Source organism: Macaca mulatta, chromosome 5, assembly GCF_049350105.2.
Source record: "Macaca mulatta isolate MMU2019108-1 chromosome 5, T2T-MMU8v2.0, whole genome shotgun sequence".
Taxonomy (NCBI): Eukaryota; Metazoa; Chordata; class Mammalia; order Primates; family Cercopithecidae; genus Macaca; species Macaca mulatta.
In genome coordinates this window covers 76899704-76919880 of record NC_133410.1, presented here as the reverse complement: position 1 = coordinate 76919880, position 20177 = coordinate 76899704, and the positions used below count along the sequence as shown (strand labels likewise).

At 39.5% G+C, this 20177-nt stretch overlaps 1 protein-coding gene across 1 annotated transcript in view; it reads left to right on the top strand.

Annotated features, from left to right (window-relative positions):
- Positions 1–20177, top strand: part of SPMAP2L (sperm microtubule associated protein 2 like) — a 72447-nt gene that overhangs the window by 30164 nt on the left and 22106 nt on the right. The window contains exon 4 of the mRNA XM_028848560.2: positions 898–1026. Coding sequence (XP_028704393.1) covers positions 898–1026 — 129 coding nt within the window. The remainder of the gene's footprint in view (positions 1–897; positions 1027–20177) is intronic.

The window sequence follows — 20177 nt, the reverse complement described above, 5'->3', positions numbered from 1 at the left end:
CCCAACGTGGAATGTACCTCATTTCTGGCAATCTGTGCTTTTTACTTTCTTCCATGAAGCCTTTTCAGGTTAATTCCTTAATGATTTCTCCTTTTCTGTTCATCCCATGTTCAGTAATCCTCCCAATTTCACAGGGCTGTTGAGACTAAATGAACTGATATCTGTAAAGTACTTAGCACAATGCCTGGCAAAGGTTAAGTATTCCACAAATTATAGCTATTAATACTATTCTGTTACTATTTTATTTTCTAACCACCCGGTACAGGACTTCACCCAAAACAGGAGGCTAGTGTAGATAGTTAGAATGCTCATTTTATGCCAACCTGAGTATAAACCACAGGGTTTACTTGATGGCAGAAACAGAACTATCTCTAGTAGGTTCATTTTTGGTCACCTCATTTTAAGACAATAGGTTAAACAGTAATAGTTTAACTTCCATAAATACTATATTCATTTCAGATCCTTGTAAATAATAAAATTCTGTGATATAGTTCTTAAAATGAAGTAAAGTCAGTGTATAAAAGCCATCAAGAGCCATTTCTGGCCAGGCGCGGTGGCTCACGCCTGTAATCCCAGCACTTTGGGAGGTCAAGGCAGGTGGATCACTTGAGGTCAGGAGTTTGAGACCAGCCTGGCTAACATGGTGAAACCCTGTCTACTAAAAAATTAGCCAGGTGTGGTGGTGCGTGCCTGTAATCCCAGCTACTCGGGAGGCTGAGGCATGAGAATCACTTGAATCCGGGAGGCAGAGGTTGCAGTGAGCCGAGATCGAGCCACTGCACTCCACTCCAGCCTGGGCAACAGAGCGAGACTCTGTCTCAGAAAAAAAAGAGTCAATTTTTAGATTTTAATTAGCAATCAATTTTTTTACCATTTTATTTGTATGTTTCTTAACAGAAAACTGTTTTGGGGAAATCAAGATCCTATTCGCCCTGTTTCCCAGGGTGCTTTGAAGGCTCAACTGACCAAAAGACTTGAGAACCTTGCCCAGCCCAAGGAAGTTTCCTGCCTCTATGTACCTAACAGGTTAGTGTCTGTGTGTTATCGTGTTACTTTATCAGGAGGTTTTTTTGTTGTTGTTTTTTGTTTTTGAGATGGAATCTCAGACTGTCACCCAGGCTGGAGTGCAATGGCGTGATCTTGGCTCACTGCAACCTCTACCTCCCAGGTTCACGCGATTCTCCTGCCTCAGCCTCCCAAGTAGCTAGGATTACAGTCACACACCACACCAGGCTAATTTTTTGTATTTTTAGTAGAGACAGGGTTTCACTATGTTGGCCAGACTGGTCTCGAACTCCTGACATTGTGATCTCTCTGCCCTGGCCTCCGAAAGTGCTGGGATTACAGGCGTGAGGCACTGCGCCCGGCCTTTATCCTGAGTTCTTAGGGAAAATGGACATAGAACTTTTATCTAAAAGCCACAAATTGTTCAACGTGCAGTCAAAATTCACTGAGAATTAGGGATTCTATATCTGTTTCCAATCTGATGCTACAAGTAAGCTTTTCCAGAGCAAAATCTAGTATTTAACTATTGCAGACTTGTAATCTATTATAATGCTTTGGTTTATGAGGATTAAAAAAATAATAAAGTGAAGGTGTTATACAAGGATACTTCCAGAATTAGGAAGATATCTCTTCAAGATATCTTTGAAGAATTCTACAGAAGCCATTATTTTTTCAAGTTAGGGTCTCCAATTTTAGAATGAAAGACACTGTAGAAGTTCAGGGGATACTGAAATCACCTGTTGCGACTCTTGCCGAGGACTGGCCACTTCCTTCTCTAAGTTCTCCTCCTCTTGGCTTCAGTGATACTCTCCACCCTGGCTTCCCTCCCATCTTCTTCACCTTGCCCTCTCAATATCCTTTGTGGGTTTCTGTTTCTTTGCCATTGTTGCCCACTGTCTTGTCCCTGGATGCTTTCTCTTCCTGCTCTAAACTCTTCCCAAAGGTGGAGTTGTCCTCATAGGAATTTTGCTTCCATTCTTGTGGTGGTGACCTCCAACTCCTGTTCCCAGCCTAAACCTCTCTCCTGTCTCAGAATTATTGACTTCCCCTGTAAGAAGGTGCTACAGGAATCTCCAACTCAACATGTTTGTATCATTTTTTTTTTTTTAATTGAGATGTTGTCTTGCTATGTTGCCCAGGCTGGTCTCGAACTCCTGGGCTTAAGCAGTCCTTCTTCCTTAGCCTTCCAAAGTGCTGGAATTACAGATGTGAGCCACTTTTCCTGGCCAGCATATATGAAACTGAATTACTTTTTATTTTTTTGGAGACAGAGTCTTGCTCTGTTACCCAGGCTGGAGTGCAGTGGCCTGATCTCGGCTTACTGCAACCTCCACCTCCTGGGTTCAAGTAATTCTCTTGCCTCAGCCTCCCCAGTAGCTGGGATTACAGGTGTGAGCCACCATGCCCAGCTACTTTTTGTATTTTTAGTAGAGAGGGAGTCTTGCCATGTTGGCCAGGCTAGACTCAAACTCCTGGTTTCACGTGAGCCACCCACCTGGGCCTCTCAAAATACTGGGATTACACACATGAGCCATCGCGCCTCGCCAGACCTGCTTTTTAATCTAATGTTGAGGTGGATACTTGCTTCAGAATGATATTTACAGGCTACAATCATTGGTGTATTTGTTTACTTGTAAAAGTTTGTTCAAGAAGATGAATTCAATAATATTTTCAAATTTCTTAGTGAAGATCACTTCATTTTTTTAAACACAAGAATACCAGTTGTACATGATTAATTTTATCTTCTTTCTAGAAAATACAGAAATGATCTTTGCATGTTTGGTGACATTTTATCATTATGTTTGGTGGCATGTTACTATTAAATTTAATTCAGCAAATATTTTGCTACAACAGAATACCTGAGGCTGGGTAATTTACAAAGAGAACAGGTTTATTTAGCTCACGGTTCTATAAACAGAGAAGTATAAGAAGCATGGTGCTGGCATCTGCTGGGCTTCTGGTGAGGGCTTTTCATGCTACTTCATAACATTAAGAAGAAAGTCAAAGGGAAAGCAGACATGTGCAAAGAGGGAAAACCGAGGGGCATCTAGTTTCATAACAACCCATTCTCATGGGCACATTCCTGTCAAAACTAATCCCGGCTCAAGAGAGTGAGAACTCACTCACTACCGAGAATGGTACCAAACCATTCATGAAGCATCCGTCCCCATGACCCAACACCTCCCATTAGGCCTCAACTTCCAACACTACCACACTGGGAATCAAATGTCTTTTTCTTTTTTTTTTTTTTTGAGATGGAGTCTTGCTCTGTCGCCCAGGCTGGAGTGCAGTGGCGCGATCTTGGCTCACTGCAACCTCCGCCTCTGGGTTCAAGCGATTCTCCTGCTTCAGCCTCCCGGGTAGCTGCGATTACAGGTGCCCACCACCTCGCCCAGCTAATTTTTGTATTTTTAGTAGAGATGGGGTTTCATCATGTTGGCCAGGCTGGTCTCGAACTCCTGACCTCAGGTAATCTGCTTGCCTCGGCCTCCCAAAGTGCTGGGATTACAGGCATGAGCCACCGCACCCGGCCTGGGAATTAAATTTCAGCATGAGCTTTGGTGGAGGCAAACAAACATATCCAAATTATAGCACAGGGGCAAAGGCAAGTAAGACACTATTACTGCTTTTAAGGAGTTTATCATCTATTATGGGGGATATACAAGGTCGATTAAAGTAATAACTAAGAAGCCTTTGGAGTTCAATAAAGAAGAGATTATATTTAGTTGGGAGGGATCAAGGAGGAGAAAAAAGCTGAATTTTTCCTTTCCCTAGTCTATCTTCCTAAAAGTAGCCTCAATTTTCTCATGATTTCTTCCAGAAAAAATAAATAAAATTATGCATATATGTATCTTTTGCCCTTTAAAAAAAAAAAAAAAGCAAAAGGAATCTTTTGTGTGTGTGTATGTTTATATGTGGTTTCTTTCTGGTAAAATCCTTGATCTTCTCTCCTTTAAAATGTGTTCCCCAGACTTGAGCCATCAATATATTATCTTCACAAGCTGCCGTATTTGTGTACCATTAAATTATTTATTCAGTATTTGTATTTAAATGGCATGTGTCTAGTACAACTCTTAAAATACCACTCATTCCCTCTAAATTCACTCAAGTGCTACCTAAAACCATTTGCAATACCATTTGCGGTATGTGTGCATCACATTTGCTTCATATTATTTTAGACTTTTCCCTTATATCTTTATTTTACTTAATTCTGTACTGTATAATAAGAATATATTTTAAAAGGCAACAAAAATCTACTGTAGGCTTACAACTCAGAGAACTAATTTTGTCATATTCTAATCTGTTTTTTTTTTTACTATGGGTGTATTTACATATATAGCCTACTTAAAGAGTTAGAGATAATAAATATATAATTTATATAGTGCTTTTTGCACTTAAAAATCTTTCTAAACTTTTAAGGAAGAGTAGATAATTTATTAAGCAGGTAATTCTTCTATTGTTAGAGATATAGTATATTTCCAATTTTTATAGCATATGTTACATTGTTGTGAATGAACTTGTTCGTGCATGAAATTTTCATGAATTTTTAATTATATACATGGACTTGATTGCATGAGTTAATTACTGCATCTAAAACTAAGAATGTTGTTAAGGCTTTTTTTTTTTTTTCTTTTGGAGGCTGGAGTGCAGTGGTGTGATCTTGGCTCACTGCAACCTCTGCCTCCCGGGTTCAAGAGATTCTCCTGCTTCAGCCTCCTGAGAACTAGGACTACAGGCACACGCCACCATGCCTGGCTAATTTTTTTTCTTTTTCTTTTTCTTTTTGTATTTTTAGTAGAGATGGGGTTTCACCATGTTGGCCAGGCTGGTCTCGAACTTCTGACCTCATGGGATCTGCCTGCCTCGGCCTCCCAAAGTGCTAGGATTACAGGTGCGAGCCACCACGCCTGGCCTGCTGTTAAGGCTTTTGATGCTCGAATTTGCTTTTGGTGCTTGCTGGTTGGATGATTAAAGCTTTCTGCTAAGTTAGCTCTCTGAGGAAAGACTGTTGGGGGAGGGGAAGGAGACGGGTACAGGCAGTGAGGGAGTTTAAAGTAACAAGAAAAGGATGAAGATACTATTATTTACCTGAAGTCTGGTTTTAGATAAAATACTAGTTTAAGGTGGCCATTTCTCTATCTCTTTCAATATATAACTTTAACAAAAAGTTAACGAACTTTTTCTGGAAAGGGCCAGATAGTAAAGTTAGCCACACAGTCTTTGTTGCAACTACCCAGCTCTACCATTATAGCACCAGAGCATCCATAGACATTATGTACATTGAACATATACACATTGTATGTGATGCAATACAGCTTTAGAATTCTTGCATCTATGTCCATGAGGGATATCGGTTTGTAGTTTTCTTGTATTGTCCTTGTCTGGTTTTGGCATTATGGTAATGGTGTCCTCATAGAATCACTTGGAGAGTATATAGACTTGGTATTTATTGGTATTTATATAGTGGAATTCTCCAATGAAGTCATCTGGGCCTGGAGTATTTTGGTGAGGTGGTTTTTAAACTATAAATTTATTTTATAGATACAGGGCTATTCAGATGACCTATTTCTTTCTGAGTCAGCATTGGCAGTGTGTGTCTTTCAGATAATTTATTAATTTTGTTGAAGCCGCAATCTGTGGAATTTTTTTTTTTTTTTTTTTGAGACGTAGTCTTGCTCTGTCACTCAGACTGGAGTGCAGTGGCATGATGTCTGCTCACTGCAATCTCCACCTCCCAGTCTCAGGCGAACCTCCCACCTCAGCCTCTGAAGTAGCTGGGACTACAGGCATGGCACGCACCACCATGACCAGGCTAATTCTTCGTATTTTTAGTAGAGAGGGAGTTTCACCACGTTGATCTGGCTGGTCTTGAACTCCTGACCTCAAGTGATCCACCCACCTCAGCCTCCCAAAATGCTGGGATTACAAGCATGAGCCACTGCACCCAGCTCATTTATTAATTTCATCTGTTTTAAAATTTATTGGCATAAAGTTGTTCATATATTTTCTTACTTTTGATAGCTATGCAACCTCCTGTGATGATTCCCCCAACCCCTCGTTTCTGGTATTAGTAGGTTGTGCCTTCTCTCTTTTTTTGCTGACATTCTGGCTAGAGATCTATCCGTTTTTGGTTCCATTGATTTTCTCCGTTATTTTACTGCTTTTTATTCATTGATTTCTCCTCTGATCTTTATTACTTCCTTTTTTCTGCTTACTTTTTATTTTATGTGCTTTTCTTTTTCTAGTTTCTTATGATGGAAACTGAGATTGTTGACTTGAGACCTTTCTTATTTTTTCTAATATAGTCATTAGTGGGGTGCATTTTCCTCTAAGTGTTGTTTTAGATGCATTCCACAAATGTTGATATATTGTGCCTTAATTTTCATTTAGTTGAAAATACTTTCTAATACCCTTTTTGATATCATGTTTCAGCCATGGATATCAGATGTATATTATTCAGTTTTCAAAACATATGGGGGATTTTCCAGATGTCTTCCTATTGATTTCTAATTTAATACCACTATGGCTAAAGAACATATTTTGCATTATTCTAGTCCTTTTGAAACTTCTTTTATGTCCCAGAATATGATCTATCTTGATAAATGTTCGATGTGCACTTGCAAAGAATGTGTATTTTGCTCTAATGGGTAAAGTGTTCTATAAATGTCACTTAAGCCAAGTTGGTTGGTAGTCTTGTCCAGGTTTTCTACACCCTTACTGATATTCTGTTTACTTACTTGTTCTATCAGTTATCATGATGGAATATTGAAATTTCTGACCATAATTGTGGATTTGTCTATTTCTCCTTGCAATTCTATTGGTTTTTACTTTATGTACTCTAAGCTCTGTTATTTTTTTTTTTTTTTTTTTTTTTTTTTTGAGACGGAGTCTCGCTCTGTCGCCCAGGCTGGAGTGCAGTGGCGTGATCTCGGCTCACTGCAAGCTCCGCCTCCTGGGTTTACGCCATTCTCCTGCCTCAGCCTCCTGAGTAGCTGGGACTACAGGCGCCCGCCACCGCGCCCGGCTAATTTTTTGTATTTTTAGTAGAGACGGGGTTTCACCGTGGTCTCGATCTCCTGACCTTGTGATCCGCCCGCCTCGGCCTCCCAAAGTGCTGGGATTACAGGCATGAGCCACCGCGCCCGGCCTAAGCTCTGTTATTAAATGCATAAAACTTCAGAATTACAGTTGAGCATCCCTAATAAAAAAAAAATCTGAAATCCAAAATGCTCCAAATCCAAAACATTTTCCATGTTGACATGACTGGAAAGTTACACACCTGACCTCGTGTGATGGGTCATGGTCAAAACACAAGCACACAACCCATAGTTTATTCATCATCCATAAGGGAAAGTAGACGCATTCCTCTTTCTGCACTCCCATGCAAGGACATCTATGCAAGTTAATCAAATGGTTTTGTTTCAGGTAGAAAATTATTTAAAATATTCTATAAAATTACCCTCAGGCTATATGTATTAGGTAGATTTGAAACATAAATGAATTTTGTGTTTAGACTTGGGACTCTTTCCAAGATATCTCATTATGCATATACATATTTATGCCTCAATCCAAAAAATTAAAAATCTAAAACACTTCTAGTCCCAAGCATTTTGAATAAGGGATACAGTTAACCCCTTTATTATTACAAATTGACCCTTTTTATCATTGGTAACATATGTTTTACTCTGAAATCTACTTTGTCTGTTGTTAATACATCTATGGCAGCTTTCTTTTCATTATTGTTAGCATGACATATATTTTTTATCCATTTACTTTTAACCTATTTGTGTCTTTACATTACAAGTACATTTGTTATAGGCAAATGTTGTTTTTTTATCCAATCTGATAATCTCTGTTTTTAAATTGAGGTATTTAGATCATTTACATTTACTGTGATTACTAATATGTTCAGATTTAAAGCTACCAACTTGCTGTTGTTTTATGTTTAGTCCATCTTTCTTTCGTTCCCCTTTCCCCTCTTTGTTGCCTTCTTATGTATGTATGTATGTATGTATATATTCGAGATGGAGTTTTGCTTTTGTTGCTCAGGCTGGACTGTGGCACAGTCTCGGCTCACTGCAACCTTTGCCTTCCGGGTTTAAGCAATTCTCCTGCCTCGCCTCCTGAGTAGCTGGGATTACAGGTGCCCACAGGTGCCTGGCTAAATGTTGTATTTTTAGTAGAAACAGGGTTTCACCGTGTTGGCCAAGCTAGTCTTGAACTCCTGACCTCATGATCCACCTGCCTTGGCCTCCCAAGGTGCTGGGATTACAGGCATTAGCCACTGTGCCCGGCCTGTTGCCTTCTTTTAAATTAATTGATTTTTTATTATTCCAACTTATCTTCTTTGTTGGTTTATTCACTATAAATTTTTTTGTTCGTTTTTTAGTAGTTACTTTAGAACTTATAATGTACATCTTCAACTTATCACAGTCTATCTTTCTATCTTTAATTAATTAATTAATTAATTTTTTATTATGCTTTAAGATCTAGGGTACATGTGCACAATGTGCAGGTTTGTTACACATGTATATATGTACCATGTTGGTGTGCTGCACCCATTAACTCGCCATTTACATTAGGTATATCTCCTAATGCTATCTCTCCCCTCTCCCCCGACCCCACGACAGGCCCCGGTGTGTGATGTCCCTTTCCTGTGTCCAAGTGATCTCATTGTTCAATTCCCACCTATGAGTGAGAACATGTGGTGTTTGGTTTTCTGTTCTTGCGATAGTTTGCTGAGAATGATGGTTTCCAGCTGCATCCATGTCCCTACAAAGGACATGAACTCATCCTTTTTTATGGCTACATAGTATTCCATGGTGTATATGTGCCACAATTTCTTAATCCAGTCTGTCACTGATGGACATTTGGGTTGATTCCAAGTCTTTGCTATTGTGAATAGTGCTGCAGTAAACATACGTGTGCATGTGTCTTTATAGCAGCATGACTTATAATCCTTTGGGTATATACCCAGTAGTGGGATGGCTGGGTCAAATGGTATTTCTAGTTCTAGATCCTTGAGGAATCACCATACTGTCTTCCACAATGGTTGAACTAGTTTACAGTCCCACCAATAGTGTAAAAGTGTTCCTATTTCTCCACATCCTCTCCAGCACCTGTTGTTTCCTGACATTTTAATGATCGCCATTCCAACTGGTGTGAGATGGTATCTCATTGTGGTTTTGATTTGCATTTCTCTGATGGTGAGTGATGATGAGCATTTTTTCATGTGTCTGTTGGCTGCATAAATGTCTTCTTTTGAGAAGTGACTGTTCATATCCTTTGCCCACTTTTTGATGGGGTTGTTTGTTTTTTTCTTGTAAATTTGTTTGAGTTCTTTGTAGGTTCCAGATACTAGCCTTTTGTCAGATGAGTAGATTGCAAAAATTTTCTCCCATTCTGTGGGTTGCCTGTTCACTCTGATGGTAGTTTCCTTTGCTGTGCAGAAGCTCTTTAGTTTAATTAGATCCCATTTGTTAATTTTGGCTTTTGTTACCATTGCTTTTGGTGTTTTAGACATGAAGTCCTTACCCATGCCTATGTCCTGAATGGTATTGCCTAGGTTTTCTTCTAGGGTTTTTATGGTTTTAGGTCTAACATTTAAGTCTCTAATCCATCTTGAATTAATTTTTGTATAAGGTGTAAGGAAGGGATCAGTTTCAGCTTTCTACATATGGCTAGCCAGTTTTCCCGGCACCATTTATTAAATAGGGAATCCTTTCCCCATTTCTTGCTTTTGTCAGGTTTGTCAAAGATCAGATGGTTGTAGATGTGTCGTATTATTTCTGAGGGCTCTGTTCTGTTCCATTGGTCTGTATCTCTGTTTTGGTACCAGTACCATGCTGTTTTGGTTACTGTAGCCTTGTAGTATAGTTTGAAGTCAGGTAGCGTGATGCCTCCAGCTTTGTTCTTTTGGCTTAGGATTTTCTTGGCAATGTGGGCTCCTTTTTGGTTCCATATGAACTTGAAAGTAGTTTTTTCCAGTTCTGTGAAGAAAGTCATTGGTAGCTTAATGGGGATGGCATTGAATCTATAGATTACCTTGGGCAGTATGGCCATTTTCACGATATTGATTCTTCCTATCCATGAGCATGGAATGTTCTTCCATTTGTTTGTGTCCTCTTTTATTTTATTGAACAGTGGTTTGTAGTTCTCCTTGAAGAGGTCCTTTACATCCCTTGTAAGTTGGATTCCTAGGTTTTTTTTTTTTTTTTTGAGTCAGAGTCTTGCTCTGTAGCCCAAGCTGGAGTGCAGTGGCGTGATCTTGGCTCACTGCAAACTCTGCCTCCTAGGTTCACGCCATTCTCCTGTCGCAGCCTCTCAAGTAGCTGGGACTACAGGAGCCCACCACCACGCCCGGCTAATTTTTTTTTGTATTTTTTTAGTAGAGAGGGATTTTCACCATGTTAGCCAGGATGATCTGACCTGGCGATCCGCCCGCCTCGGCCTCCCAAAGTGCTGGGATTACAGGCATGAGCCACCGCGCCTGGCCAGGTATTTTGTTCTCTTTGAAGCAATTGTGAATGGGAGTTCACTCATGACTTGGCTCTCTGTTTGTCTGTTATTGGTGTATAAGAATGCCTGTGATTTCTGCACATTGATTTTGTATCCTGAGACTTTGCTGAAGTTGCTTATCAGCTTAAGGAGATTTTGGCCTGAGACGATGGGGTTTTCTAAATATACAACTATGTCATCTGCAAACAGGGACAATTTGACTTCCTCTTTTCCTAACTGAATACCCTTTATTTCTTTCTCCTGCCTGATTGCCCTAGCCAGAACTTCCAACACTATGTTGAATAGGAGTGGTGAGAGAGGGCATCCCTGTCTTGTGCGAGTTTTCAAAGGGAATGCTTCCAGTTTTTGCCCATTCAGTATGATATTGGCTATGGGTTTGTCATAAATAGCTCTTATTATTTTGAGATACGTTCCATCAATACCGAATTTATTGAGTGTTTTTAGCATGAAGGGCTGTTGAATTTTGTCAAAGGCCCTTTCTGCATCTATTGAGATAATCATGTGGTTTTCGTCTTTGGTTCTGTTTATATGCTGAATTATGTTTACTGATTTGTGTATGTTGAACCAGCTTTGCATCCCAGGGATGAAGCCCATTTGATCATGGTGGATAAGCTTTTTGATGTGCTGCTGGATTCAGTTTGCCAGTATTTTATTGAGAATTTTTGCATTGATGTTCATCAGGGATATTGGTCTAAAATTCTCTTTTTTTGTTGTGTCTCTGCCAGGCTTTGGTATCAGGATGATGTTGGCCTCATCAAATGAGTTAGGGAGTATTCCCTCTTTTTCTATTGATTGTAATAGTTTCAGAAGGAATGGTACCAGCTCCTCCTTGTACCTCTGGTAGAATTCGGCTGTGAATCCGTGTGGTCCTGGACTTTTTTTGGTTGATAGGCTATTGATTACTGCCTCAATCTCAGAGCCTGTTATTGGTCTATTCAGGGATTCAACTTCTTCTTGTTCTTTGTTTTTTAGTAGTTACTGTAGAACTTACAATGTACTTCTTCAACTTATCACAGTCTATCTTTATCTTTAATTTATAATACTTAATGTATCATGTAAGAGTTGTTTTTTTTTTTTTTTTTTTTTTTTTGAGGCGGAGTTTTGCTCTGTCATCCAGGCTGGAGTGCAGTGGCGCAATCTCAGCTCACTGTAACCTCCGTCTCCCAGGTTCAAGCGACTCTCCTGCCTCAGCCTCCCAAGTAGCTGGGATTACAGGCATGCACAACCACACCCAGCTAATTTTTGTATTTTTAATAGAGTTGGGATTTCAGCATGTTGGTCAGGCTGGTCTCGGACTCCTGACCTTGTGATCCATCTGCTTTGGCCTCCCAAAGTTCTAGGATTACAGGCACGAGTTATCGTGCCCGGCCTAGTGTAAGATTCTTATAATGGTATATTACCATTTCCTTACTTCTGGCCTTTGTGCCACTGTGATCATACATTTTACTTCTATAAATCTTACAATATATTATTGTTATTTTTGCTTTAAACAGTCAAATCTTTTAAGGAGATTTTTAAAATAAGAAAAAGTGTTTTATATTTACCTGCGTTCTTACCATTTCCCATACTCTGCATTCCTTTGTGTAGATCTATTAAATCTATACATTTCATTTTGTATTTTTCTTCTTCCTCAAGGGCTTTCTTTAATAATAATTTTTTTTTTTAATTGAGATGAAGCATTGCTCTGTCACCCAGGCTGGAGTGCAGTGGTATATTGGCTCACAGCAACTTCTACCTCATGCTTTCAAGTGATTCTCCTGTCTCAGGCTCCCAAGTAGCTGAGATTACAGGTGTGCACCACCATGCCTGGCTAATTTTGGTGTTTTTTATTTTATTTATTTATTTTAGTAGAGACAGGGTTTCACCATGTTGGCCAGGCTGGTCTCGAACTCTTGACCTCAAGTGATCCGTCTGCCTCGGCCTCCCAAAGTGCCGGGATTACAGATGTGAGCCACCATGCCCAGCTTATACTTTTAGTTCAGGCCTGCTGCTGCTGAATTCTTTCAGCTTTGCATATCTTAAAATTCTTTATTTCACTTTCATTTTGAACTGTATTTTTGGTGGGCATAGAACTCCAGATGGACAAATACTGCCTCACTATCTCCATTATTTCTGATGAGACTTCAACTGTTATTTTGCTTTAATTATTTTTCTCTTTGTCTCTGTTTTTTAAAAATTTGATTATAATATATCTTAATGTTTTTTTCTTAACATTTCTTCTGTTCAGGGTTCATTAACATTGGATCTTTAAATTTATGATTTTCATCTAATTTGGAAAACTTTCAGTTATTATTATTTTAGATGTTTTTTTCTGGGCTCTTTCCAGGCTCTAGTTAGACGTATTAGACTGCTTGAAGTTTTCCCACAGCACATTGAATGTGTTTCCTCATCTCTGTGTTTTATTTCTCTCTATGTCTTCATTAATCTTTTCTTCTACAGTGTAATATTTGTCTCACCCAGAGTATTTTTCATCTCAGCCACTGTAGTTTTTAATCTTTAGAGGTTCATTTGGGTATTTCTATATTTTGTCTCTACTTAACATGCTCAATCTTTTCTTTGCCTTCTTGAAAACATGCAATACAGTTTCAATAGCTGTTTTAATGTTCTTGCCTACTAATTTTATAATATATCATTTCTGGGTCTGTTTCTAATAATTGATTTTTCTCATTATGGGTCATAATTTACTGCTTCTTTGCATACCTGATAGTTTTTGATTGGGTACCAAATATTGCAAATTTTACCTTACTGGCTCCTGGATGTTTTTGTATTCCTATAAATATTCTTGAGCTTTGTTTTGGGATGTAGTTACCTTATTTCTAAACAGTTTGATCTTCTGAGGTTTTCTTTTTTTTAAAAAATTAGCTTTATTGTGATTAATCCACTTACCAAATAATTTGCTCATTTAAGGTATATAATTTAATATAAAAGTATAGTGGCTTATGCCTATAATCCTACATTGGGGGGCTGAAGTGGGAGAATCGCCTGTGCTCAGGAGTTAAGACCAGCCTGGGCAACATAGACCCCATCTCTGTACTGAAAAAAATTAAAAATGAAAAATTAAAGTGTATAAATCAGAGTTTGGTAGTATATTCACAGGACTGTGTAACTATCATCAAAATCTAATTTTAGAACATTTTGTCTTCCCTAAAAGAAACATTAAACTCATTAGCAGTCAATTCTTATTCCAATGTCTCCAAGCCCTAAGCAACCACTAATCTATTTTCTGTTCCTATAAATTTACCTATTCTGGCAATTTTATATGAATGGAATCTTACAATATGTTGTTCTTTGTGACTGTCATTTTGCTTAGCACAATATTTTCAAGATTCATCTGTGTTGTAGCATGTATAAGTACATTTGTTTTTATGGCTAAGTAATCTTTAATTGTATGGCTTTGCCACATTTTATTTATCAATTCATCAGTTGTTAGACATTGACCCCTTTTTACATTTTGGCAAAAGTAATGCTGCTATGATCATTTGTGTACAAGCTTTTGTGTGAATTTATGTTTCATTCCTCTTGAATATATAGCAGCAGTTGAATTGCTGTTTCACATGATAACCCTATATTTAACTTTTTGATGAACTGCTAGACTGTTTTCCAAAGTGACTGTGTCATTTTATAATCCCACCAGTAATGAATGAGAGTTCCAATATCTCCACATCCTTACCAACGCTTGTTATTATCTTTTTGATACAGCTGTCCTCCTATGTGTGAAGCAGTACTCATTGTGGTTTTGATTTGCATTTCCTTAATGATTTTTGATGTTGAACATTTTTTCATTTGTTTATTGGCATTTGAATACCTTCTTTGGAGAAATGTTCATCCAAATCCTTTGTCCATTTTTGAGGCTTGCTTTTAAGTTTTTTTTTTTTTTTTTTTTTTTTTTTTTTTTAAAAACGGGACTGGTGGCTGGGTGTGGTGGCTCATGCTTGTAATCCCAGCACTTTTGGGAGGCCCAGGTGGGTGGATCACTTGAGGTCAGGAGTTTGAGACCAGCCTGCCCAACATGGTGAAACCTCATCTCTACTAAAAATACAAACAATTAGCTGGGTATGGTGGTGAGCACTTGTGGTCTCGGCTACTTAGGAGGCTAAGGTGGGAGGATCACTTGAACCTGGGAGGTCGAGGCCATGATTGCCTTGCTGCACTCCAGCCTGGGTTATAGAGTGAGACCCTGTCTCAAAAAAAAAGTTACTGGAGATGTCTTTATTCTAGGGATAAACCCAGTCCCTATTATTTTGTTATGCCTGGAAGTGGAAGTCTCTTGTAAGCATTTTAATTTACCAAAGTATTTACTTTAAAAATACTATCATTTGTATTTCATGACCCAAGGATTTATGCTGTAATACTAAGTGAAAAATTTGAACATAAAACTGTATATATACTGTGATCCTACTTTTATTTTAAAATGTTTATTCCTTAAGCATACCAAGATATTTCCCATCTCAAGGCCTTTTTCACATTTTCTCCTCTGCCTAGAATGCTTTCCCCATTTTTAAGTCACTAAGATGTTTTGATCCTTTAAGTCTCACCCTAGGTCTCAGCTTTTCACAGAGACCCTCCCTGACTATTCTCTTCAGCACAACTTTCAACATTCTCACAAACCTACCCAGGAAGCCTCTATCTCTGCTGAATAGTTGATGCCTTCACGGTATTCACCATAACTATTTACAGTTACGTGTTGCTTAATGACAGGGATATGTTCTAAGAAATGCATTGTAGGAGATTTAGTTGTTGTACAAACATCATAAAGTGCACTCACACAAACCTAGATGGTATAGCCTACTACACACCTGAGCTATGTGGTGTAGCCTGGTGCTCTTGGGCTACAAAGCTGTGCAGCATGTTACAGAATACCGTAGGCAATTATAACACAATGGTAAGTATTTGTGTATCTAAACATATCTATGCATAGAAAAGGCACAGAAAACTATGGTATAAAAGATAAGAAATGGTACACCTGAATAGGACATTCACTAAGAATGGAGCTTGCAGGACTGGAAGTTGTTCTGGGTGGGTCAGTGAGTGTGTGGTGAGTGAACGTGAAGGTCCAGGACATCACTGCATGTAGACTTTATAAACACTGTACACTGAAGTTATACTGTTTATGAAAAATTTTTTTCTTTAATAATATATTCACTTTAGCTCACAATAAGCTTTTTTAAAAAATTTTTATTTATTTATTTATTTCTGAGACAGGCTCTTGCTCTGTCACCCAGGCTGGAGTGCAGTGGTGCAATCTTGGCTCACTGCAACCTCCTCCTCCCAGGTTCAAGTGATTCTCCTGCCTCAGCCCCTCAAGTAGCTGGGACTATAGGCATGTGCCACCACACCCGGTTAACTTTTGTATTTTTAGTAGTGTCAGGGTTTCACCATGTTGGCCAGGCTGGTCTGGAACTCCTGAGCTAAGGTGATCCCCCACCTCAGCCTCCCAAAGTGCTGGGATTACAGGTATGAGCTACTGTGCCTGGCCTTTATAAGCTTTTTAACTTAAAAAACAAACAAATAAACAAACAAAACTTTTTGACTTTTATAATAACGCTTAGCTTAAAACACAAACACATTATACAGCTATCCAAAAATATTTTTTCTTTATATCCTTATTATTATTTTTTAATCCAATGGACTCTACTTGATATGTATCCTTATAATATAAGCTTTTTTTTTCTATTTTAAAATGTTTTAAACTTTAAAACTTTTTCTTTTTTTTTTTCAGAGAAGGTCTTGCTCTGTTGCCCTTACTGGAGCGCAGTCATACTGCTCACCATAACCTCAGCCTCCTGGGCTCACGCAATCCTCCCACCTCAGCCTCCCAAGTAGCTGAGACTACAGGTGTGCGCCACCACACCTGGTTAATTGCTTTGGATTTTTTTGGTAGAGACAGGGCTTTGCCATGTTGCCCAGGCTGATCTCAAACTCCTGGGCTGAAGCAATCCACCCGCCTGGGCATGGTGGCTAGCACCAGGAATCCCAATGCTTTGGGAGGCCAAAATGGGAGGATAATTTGAGGCCAAGAGTTCAAGACCAACCTGGGCAACACAGTAAGACCCCCATCTCTAAAAAAATTAAAAAAATTATCTGGGCATAGTGGCACATGCCTGTAGTCCTAGCTACTCAGGAGGCTGAGATAGGAGGATTGCTTAAGCCCAGGAGTTTGAGGCTGCAGTGAGCTATGATCACACTGCTCTCCAACCTGGGTGACAGAAAAAGAAGGTACAAATAAAGATTAGCCTAGGCCTACAGAGGGTCAGGATCATTCATATCACTATCTTCCACCTCCACATCTTGTCTCACTGGAAGGTCTTTAGGAGCAAAACATGCATGGAGCTGTCATCTCCTATGATAAAATGCCTTTTTCTGAAATACCTCATGAAGGACCTGTCTGAGGCTGTTTTTTTTATAAGTAGAAAGAGTACACTCTAAAATAACAATACAAATACATAAACCTGTAACATATAGTAAATACATAAACCAGTAACATAGTTGTTTATCATCACTATCAAGTATTATGTACTGTTTAAAACTGGATTTTACAGGGAAGTAAAAAAAAAGTATTATGTACTGTACAGAATTGTATGTGCTGATGGGTTTGTTTACAGCAGCATAACCATAAACATGTGAGTCATACATTGTGCTATGATGTTATGACGGCTACAACATCACAAAGCAATAGGAATTTTTCAGCTCCAGTACAATCCAGTATAATTGTCGTATAGGTGGTTCATTGTTGACTGAAAGGTCATTACACAGTGCTTGACTGTATTTTACATTTGGTATTCTCCGCTTGACATAGGGAAAAAGCTGCAAGAAAGCAGTGATTATCCTATTCTCCACTCTCTTCTAGTGAGTGCTCCTAACACAGCACCTGGTGCTCCATAAGTATTTTTTGAGTGTATAAATAGAGGGAAAAAAGACTCAAATTATTCCAAGATATTACCCGTTACTATCTCTGAATAGTGGACTACTGTATGCTTTTTGTTTCTCTCTCTTAAACTTTATTTTACAAGTTTTCTATACTGAATATTTGTCCCTTTTACAATGAGAAAAATGCAGCATACTCTATTAAAATAATATTTGAAGCTGGGAGTGGTGACTCACACCTGTAATCCCAGCACTTTGGAGGCTGAGATGGGCAGATCACCTGAGGTCAGGAGTTCGAGACCAGGCTAGTCAACATGGCAAAACCCTGTCTATACTAAAAATACAAAAATTAGCTGGGGGTGGTGGTGTACACCTATAATTCTAGCTACTTGGGAGGCTAGGCAGGAGAATTGCTTGAACCCAGGAGGCAGAGGTTGCAGTGAGCCGAGATTGCACCATTGTACTCCAGCCTGGGTGATGGAACAAGACTCTATCTCCAAAAAAAAAAAAAAAAAAAAAAAAATGAGTACCTCCTCCGTTGACAGCACTGTGAAACTTGGATGCGTGGATGACTCTGGGAGGAGGAGAGGTACACAAGGGCAGCAACAGTACATTCTGTTAATATGCAGCATCTATAAGGAAAAGATACGCAAATATGAAATTAAAAATCAATATAAAAGTTGATTAATAGAATCATTTGAATAGTGCTTTGTGAATTATAAAATAACACACACTTCTCTTGTTTAGCCTTCATAAAACCATACATTGTTTATTTTCTCCATTTTATAGAACACCTATGTACTTTTAGGTGTTGGCAGCATAAGGCATAAGTATTACGGTCAGTACAGATTTTCCTGGCATTTGTTGGTTGCCATTCCCACCTGAGAGTATGTTGTGTAGCAGATTTGTCTTTGGTGTCTTCTCTTTTTTTTTTGTATTTCTCACTCACTGCTTGGGCCTCTCCCCTCAGGTCTACTCTCCAAGCACATCTTGCCTTTGTGCCGCTCATTGGCTGCATAATCACCTTCTTCCCAACCACTGTGGCCCCCCTTGCCTGAGTCTAAGGTCTCCGCAGTATGCCCCATTGTTCAAAATCACACTTCCTTCTGTATCTCTAATTCCCAAACTGAACCGCCATTTCCTGCAAAAGTCTAATCCCAGGTAAGGGCTGGAGATTTCCTGCCTGTTTAAGCTGGGCTGTGTGTGTGTGTGTGTGTGTGTGTGTGTGTGTGTGTGTGTGTGTGTATTGGTGAGTCAGTGCAGTCAGGCAGTGGAGTCAGGGTTGGGCAGCCTCTAGCCCCCTCAAAAGATGTGTATGATGGTGTAGACAGGCCTCAAGACTGGGGGGATAAAGACTTACATGCAGATTAAGGCTTACAAGTCACCATTTCAGCCTAGATGTAAAGGATATTTACAGCTGCAACCAGCAGACAGAGGCTTGGGCAGAGGGATGCAGATCTGTATCTGTGAACGTCCTAAAGAAACAGAGGTCCTTATAATACAAGCAAAAGTGGGACTGCAATTTGAGTTAACATCAGGTCTGGGGTTAGTCAATGTCACTTCCTTTTCCACTGATGATATATTTTGTTAAGGAAAGATTGAAGGGTACGGTGGATAAGAAGAACAATGGTGGCTGGGTGTGGTGGCTCATGCCTGTAATCCCAGCATTCTGGGAGGCTGAGACGGGAGCATCACTTGAGCACAGGCATTCAAGGCTAGCCTAGATAATATAGCAAGCCCCCATCACTACAAATATAAAAAGAAAGCTCAGCATGGTGATGCAAACTTGTAGTCCCACCTACCCAGGAGGCTGAGGCAGGAGCATTGCTTGAGCCCAGGAGTTTGAGGCTGCCATGAGCCGTGATTGTGCCACTGCACTTCAACCTGGGCAACAGAGCAAGATCCTGCTTCTAAAAATAATAAATAGACAAAAGAAGAACAATATTATTACTTATCCTAAAAAATCATAGTTAACAAGCCCCAGTAATGATTATTCTGTGCACATCATCAAGTAGAATGTATTCCTAAACTCAGTTATCTAAAAAAGTATCAATACAATTCATCCTATAAAATAGAAATGTAAAAATTTTTATTTATATATAGATGCTAAAGGAAGTATTTGGTTTTAAAAGCAAATTTTCTCTTCATCTGTGTATCTTTTGGTCTATTTGGAAAATGTAATTGCCAGGCATGGTGGCTCATGCCTTTAATTCTAGCACTTTGGGAGGCTGAGACAGGAGTATTGCTTGAGCCCAGAAGTTCAAGACCAGCCTGGAGAACATAGTGAAACCCCATCTCTACAAAAGAATTTTAAAAAGTTGCTAGGCATAGAGGCATATGCCTGTGATCCCAGCTACTTGGGAGGCTGAAGTGGGAGGATCACTTGAGCCCAGGAGGTTGAGGCTGCAGTGAGCCGAGTATGACCCTGTCTCAACGAAAAAAAAGAAGATGTCAGCCAGGCGTGGTGGCTCCCGCCAGTAATCCCAGCACTTTGGGAGGCGGAGGCGGGTGGATCACGAGGTCAGGAGATCGAGACCATCCTGGCTAACACGGTGAAACCCCGTCTCTACTAAAAATACAAAAAACTAGCCGGACGTGGTGGCAGGCGCCTGTGGTCCCAGCTACTCGGGAGGCTGAGGCAGGAGAATGGTGGGAACCTGGGAGGCGGAGCTTGCAGTGAGCCGAGATTGCGCCACTGCACTCCAGCCTGGGTGACAGAGCAAGACTCTGTCTCAAAAAAAAAAAAAAAAAAAAAGAAAGAAAGAAAGAAAGAAAAAAAAGACGTCATT